At 44.4% G+C, this 6,520-nt stretch overlaps 2 protein-coding genes across 2 annotated transcripts; both read left to right on the plus strand.

The window, feature by feature from the left end:
- Positions 1-91: 91 nt before the first annotated feature.
- Positions 92-1,106, plus strand: LOC135410707 (taste receptor type 2 member 105-like). The gene has a single exon (XM_064647416.1). The coding sequence runs from the start codon at positions 144-146 to the stop codon at positions 1,104-1,106; it is 963 nt and encodes a 320-aa protein (XP_064503486.1). The 5' UTR covers positions 92-143.
- A 3,054-nt stretch (positions 1,107-4,160) lies between these two features.
- LOC135412189 (taste receptor type 2 member 105-like) lies at positions 4,161-5,114 on the plus strand. The gene has a single exon (XM_064650700.1). The coding sequence runs from the start codon at positions 4,167-4,169 to the stop codon at positions 5,112-5,114; it is 948 nt and encodes a 315-aa protein (XP_064506770.1). The 5' UTR covers positions 4,161-4,166.
- Positions 5,115-6,520: the final 1,406 nt, after the last annotated feature.

Here is a 6,520-nt window from a genome sequence, read left to right on the forward strand (position 1 = left end):
CGGCACCAAAATCCCCCCCACCAGCAGCTCTATAAAGCTCCTCTTTCCAGACCTGACACTCAGGCAACAGCAGACGCTGACCTGTGTTTGGCATTGGTGCAACAGCCCCCTTGTCCAGCACAGCACTGCTCCCAGCTCCCAGGATGGAAGCTTGTCACTCTCCAGAGCAATCCAATGTCACCTCATACGCTGCCACGACTGTGGCTATAGTGACCCTTGAGACGTTTGCTGGCATGTGGATAAATGCTTTCATTGTTTCTGTGATTTGCATGGCCTGGATCAAAAGGAAAACCTTGAACTCTAATGAGAAGATCTTGCTGTTTCTGGGATCCTCCCGGTTTTGGTATTTGTGCATTGCATGGGTATTTTCCATTTTTTTAATTATTTATCCCAATTATCTTCATGTTCACCCCATATTTCAGCTACTTGAGAGTGCTCATAGCTTTTTTAACTTCTCCAACTTATGGGTTTCTGCTTCTCTTTGTGTCTTTTATTGCATTAAAATTGCCAATTTCAGGAACAGCTTCTTCATCTACCTGAAAGTAAAAATTGACAGGATTGTGCCCTGCCTCTTGTTGGGGTCAGTGCTTTTCTCCCTGGTTATTGGAACCATTGTCTACAACATCATGGATAAAGCACTCAGTAACAACTGCAATTTCACCAGTCAAGGAGGGATTTCAAAAGCAAGTATCAGAATAGATCAACATTTTTTGCCTCATTATTGTATCATTGGTTTTGGATATGCCACTTCCTTCACAGCAGTCATCACCTCTGCCATTCTCCTTCTCTTTTCCCTCTGGAGACACAAACGCAACATGCAGACAAACTCCACGAAGGACCTCAGCATGGATGCCCACATCAAAGCCATGAAATCCATTCTCTCCTTCTTCATTATGTACAGCATCAACTTTATATGTTTGATCTCGACTCTCATTTATTCAATGAAGAATGAAAATGACATGCTGTTTTTAATTTTCCTAATTCAATACACTTTTCCAGGTTTTCATTCCCTTGTTCTGATTTTCAGTAATCCAAATCTGGAAAAGAGACTGCTAGGGATTCTGCCCTGTGGGAAGTGCAAAGTTTTCCTCAAGAGGGAACTGTAACAAAACCCAGAGCCCTTAAAAAAGGCTGATATTTCTCTGTAGAAAACAAGTCAATTTATTTTTAATGCAACACTCCTGGCAGTGTAGATGATAGAGGTGTTCATCTTTAGGGTTAAGAATATGTCATTAAAATTATCTGATTTAATATTATTATGAGTTAAATAAATTATTATTCTCATTTAATTTTGACAGTTCTTGGAGCTGAATTGTTGCCAATAACAAAGTCGTTTAGACCTTGTACCCATGGATTGGCTGCAATTCTGCAAACCTGCCATAAATGCTTTGACATTTACTGGTTGTAACAAACAAGCTAAACAACAGGTTTATTTCAATTCTGCTTTACATTTCTGTTCCAGTGTCATATGATGAGATGTCTCTGTCACTGGTTGATAACTGTGTAATATTAGGATCTGTATCACTGTCTGACAGTGGTTGATAACTGATGTGTGAACATGTTGATCCCTGTCACTCTCCACAGGTGGTCACTGACACACAAACAGTGATGCAGGAATGGCCATGGGGGGCACAGGTGGGTGCAGAGCCCACTGCCCACACCAGCCCTGAGGGTCCTCTCTGCCCCACTTCCTGCAAGAACACAATTGCCCTGCTCTGTGTGACTGCTCTCCTGCTCTGCTTTTACTTGTTGGTGAGACTGACTCTTTTGAGTGGAGTCTGGCTCAGTAGAACACCTGGGAAAGTGGGTTTTTTGCTGGATCAGTGGAGCAGTGAGAGGAGGAAGGAGTGGGGGAAAAAACTCATTATGAACAGAATGAAATCCCCATTCTGCTTTCCCTTGTGCTGCTGTGGGGGAGGAAGTGGAAAAGCTGGAAATGAAAGAGTGAAGTTGAGCCTGGGTTGAATGGGGGTGGACACAAGGGTTCTAGTTTTGTATTTGTTCCTCATCATCCTACTCTATTTTCAATAGGAAATAAATTGAATTCAAGACAAGTCAGTTTTCTCCATGACAGTAATTGGTGAGTGATCTCCCTGCCTTTATCTCGACCCATGAGCTTTTCCATCCTATTTTTCAGCCCTGCCCTGTGTATGGGTGAGTTTGAAGGAGCAGCTGGGGAGGGGGCTGGCAGCTGCCCAAGGTCCAACCTCCACAGCAGGTCCTCTAAACATGACATAGTTCCAGCATGAACTGAGCAGAACCTGAATTGGTCATTTCTCTCACCAGTTCAGGTCCTGAGGTACATCTTAAAAATCTCATCTGGACACATTTCCCCCCTGAAAGGCCTTGATATGACAGGCACCAACACACCTCCCTTCTCTCCTTCATGTTGCTTGTGCACTTCCTCCTTTAACAGGACAGTTCCAATTGATTTCACAAGAAGACCCTGGAAGACCCATCTGATTCCCTACATCCCAGGCAACATCATCCCTCACAACCTCACATACCACAACACGCAGCAGACAAAACCAGCATCTTGCCAATGTCAGCACCACACAAAACAAGGCAGCCCCAGCAAACCACACTGCAGATACCTTCTGCCATCTCCAGGAAAGCCCTGAGAACATGACCCCCAGCACAGCATCACTGCCCTGTGCACCAGCCCCACTCAGCTGCACCTGGAGGGGACACGTTATCCACCAGCACAGCCACAGTGCACAGCCCACATGGAGAGATGCACTGATGTGCCCAGCCTGGGGAAGCTGACCCAGAAGACATGTCACAGCTCAATGGGAGGGGCTGCCCAGTGCTGGCAGAGTATGGAAACTGCTTTGGGTCACATTCCAAATTTTCAGGATTGAGAAGTGAAACAGTTAGAAATGCCTTTGCCGTGCAAGAGTGCTGATGAGCAAAGGGATAGCTTAGCAGTGACATTAATATAACAAAACTCAATAGTAAATGAAATAAAAGCCATCTGGAGGGCTGGACAAACTCTGCCTGTACCTAATACAATTTATACAGGGCTACTTCTCAGGCTGGAAGGGACCTTAAATATCAGCTGGTTCCAAACCTATTGACATGGTGGGATAGAAGAGTCAGGAAATTTCCCTCCTTAGCAGCTGTTTCTCAGAGCATTCCTCTCCAGCTCTTCATGACATCAGCATACTTCTGTGAACACAGTAATCCAAATCTACACTCTCGATGATGTAGTTTAGATCAGCACCACATACCAGTAAGAAAATGTCACTCTGACAAGGATTTGTTCAAAGAATCACAGAATATTCTGAGTTGGAAGAGAACAACAAGGATCATCAAGTCCAGCTCCTGGCTCTTCACTGGACCATCCCCAAGAGTCACAGCATGTGCCTGAGAGTATCATCTAAATGCTTCTGGAACTCTGTAGGGCTTGGTGCTGTGAACACTTCCCTGGGGAGCCTGTTCTGTGCCCAGCCACCCTCTGGGTAAAAATTCTTTTTTTAATGTCCAACCTAAACCTGCCCTGACACAACTTCAGGCCATTCCCTCAGGTCCTGTCACTTGTCCCCACAGAGAAGACACCAGTGCCTTGTTCTCCTCTCACAAGGAAGTTGTAACTGCAATGAGGTCTGCCAACAGTCTTTCCTCCAGCTGAACAGACCGAGTGACCTCAGCCACTCCTCATAAGGCTTCCCCTCAAGGCCCTTCACCATCTTCATGGACAGTCTCTAATGGCTTAATATCTATCTGATAGAGTGGTGCCCAAACTGCCCCAATATTGCAGGTGAAGCACTTCTCCCCAACTCTGTGGGAGCCCTATTGGTGACCAAGGGACAGAAGAATCCAGTCTTGAAACCCAACAGGGATCAAACAAGGGTCAGTCATACAACCACAACACTGTCCTCTGCACAAAAACATCCCCATGTTTGTGTCACCCAACACAGCCCTCCTGAACCAACATGCAAATCCTGCACACTGACACTGACACCAGGTAAGGGGATACCCAGCACATTTACATCCCTGCACCTGCCCTGCTCTCAAGACCAGCGGCACCAAAATCCCCCCCACCAGCAGCTCTATAAAGCTCCTCTTTCCAGACCTGACACTCAGGCAACAGCAGACGCTGACCTGTGTTTGGCATTGGAGCAACAGCCCCTTTGTCCAGCACAGCCCTGCTCCCAGCTCCCAGGATGGAAGCTTGTCACTCTCCAGAGCAATTCAGTGTCACTTCATACGCTGCCACGGCTGTGGCCGTCATCACCCTTGAGACGCTTGCTGGCATGTGGATAAATGCTTTCATTGTTTCTGTGATTTGCATGGCTTGGTTCAAAAAGAACACCTTGAACTCTAATGAGAAGATCTTGATGGCTTTGGGATGCTCCAGGTTTTGGTTTTTGTGCATGTCATGGGTATATTACTTTATCTTGTTAATTTACACCAATTATCTTCATGTTCATCCCATATTTGAACTAGTTGGGAGTGCTCAGAGCTTTCTATATTGTTCCAACTTGTGGTTTTCTGCTTCTCTTTGTGTCTTTTATTGCATAAAAATTGCCAATTTCAGGAACAGCTTCTTCATCTACCTGAAAGTAAAAATTGACAGGATTGTGCCCTGCCTCTTGTTGGGGTCAGTGCTTTTCTCCCTGGTTATCGGAATCATTGTCTACAATATTACTGATGAAGTTTTATGTAAAAACCTCAATTTCACCAGTCAAGAAAGGATCTGGAAAACAAGGATCAGCACAGAAGAACAATTTTTCCCCCATTATTTTATCATTGGTTTTGGATATGCCATTTTGTTCACAGCAGTCATCTGGTCTGCCCTTCTCCTTCTCTTTTCCCTCTGGAGACACAAACGCAACATGCAGACAAACTCCATGAAGGACCTCAGCATGGATGCCCACATCAAAGCCATGAAATCCATTCTCTCCTTCTTCATAATGTACAGCATCAACTTTATATGTTTGATCTTGACTCTTATTTATTCTATTAAGAATGAAAATGCCATGATGTTTCTTGTATTCACGTATCTGTATGCCTTTCCCGGTGTTCATTCCCTTATTCTGATTTTCAGCAATCCCAAACTGGAAAACACACTGCTAAGGATTCTGGTTTGTATGAAGCTTTGCATGAGGTAGGAACTGCAAGAAAAGCTGGAGCCTTTGGAAAATGTTGATCTGTCCCTTAAGATCAACAGAGCATTTAATGTCTAATGAAACCAGGTCATTTAATCTCTAAAGGAGCTTTCCAGCCATAGTAGATGATACAGATGTTCACTCTTCCTGATCTAATTAAAGAAAACTTCATTCACATTTATTGAACTAAATTATTGTGTGTTAAAAAAATGATTATTCTGATTTGATTTAGATAAACCTTTTTTTATATTACTGTAATTAACAAAGTCAGTTAGTCCTGACTGTAGGAATGAGGCATAAATCCCTGAGATATGTGGTGGAGGAATCAATGTGTGCATGAAAATCTGCTGGAGAGATTATCCAGCAGAGTCCCTTGACCTCTGCCTGAGGCAGGCAGATGATGGAGTGATACTAATGCTGCTCTGTTCAGCCCTTGTGCAAGGCTCTTTCTAATCAAAACTCTTGATAACCCTCATTTGTATACAAGATGGCTGATCCCTACCATTCAGGACTTCAGTCTCACATCCACTTCTCCCAAAAGTATAAATTTGGCATTTGAAATCCTCCATGGCAGAGGATGACAATATGACCCCACTCTGTAGATGGGTCAATGGGATTGCTTCTCTCTATGCCCCAAAAGCAGGGATGCCTCTTTGGTAAGATTTGCTCCTCCAGCTATGTCACATTGTGCCCTGGTGAAATTGGGTTTTTAGGCTCAACTGATGGTAAAGCTCAATGAATTACCAATTGTTGTTCTTTTTTTTTTTTTAATAAAAATATTTGTGCTAATCCAGTAACTGCCTTTATCAATGGCAATTCCAAACTTGTATTTCTGCAATAAAATGCACTATTTCTGGATCTGTGATCATGAAAGTTCTTACTGAATGTGATGAGATTTACAGTGCTGAAGGTTAAAATCAGAAATTAAGCCCAGCCACACCCAGGGCCTTTGAACTCTGAGGACCTGTGTTTTGTTTACATGTCTTGCTGCTGTGGCCCTGTCCTAGTGTAATATGATGAGCTGTATCACTGTCTGGCAGTGGTTGATAACTGATGTGTGAACACGTTGATCCCTGTCACTCTCCACAGGTGGTCACTGACACACAAACAGTGATGCAGGAATGGCCATGGGGGGCACAGGTGGGTGCAGAGCCCACTGCCCACACCAGCCCTGAGGGTCCTCTCTGCCCCACTTCTTCCAGAACAGGATTGCCCTGCTCTGTGTGACTGCTCTCCTGCTCTGCTTTTACTTGTAGATGAGATTGACTCTTTTGAGTGGAGTCTGGCTCAGGAAAACACCCGGGAAAGTGGGTTTTGTGCAGGATCAGGGGAGCAGTGAGAAAAGGAAGGAATGGGGGAGAAAACTCATTATGAACAGACTGCAACCACCATTCTGCTTTCCCTTGTGC

The sequence above is a fragment of the Pseudopipra pipra genome, chromosome 3 (genome assembly GCF_036250125.1).
Source record: "Pseudopipra pipra isolate bDixPip1 chromosome 3, bDixPip1.hap1, whole genome shotgun sequence".
NCBI lineage: Eukaryota > Metazoa > Chordata > Aves > Passeriformes > Pipridae > Pseudopipra > Pseudopipra pipra.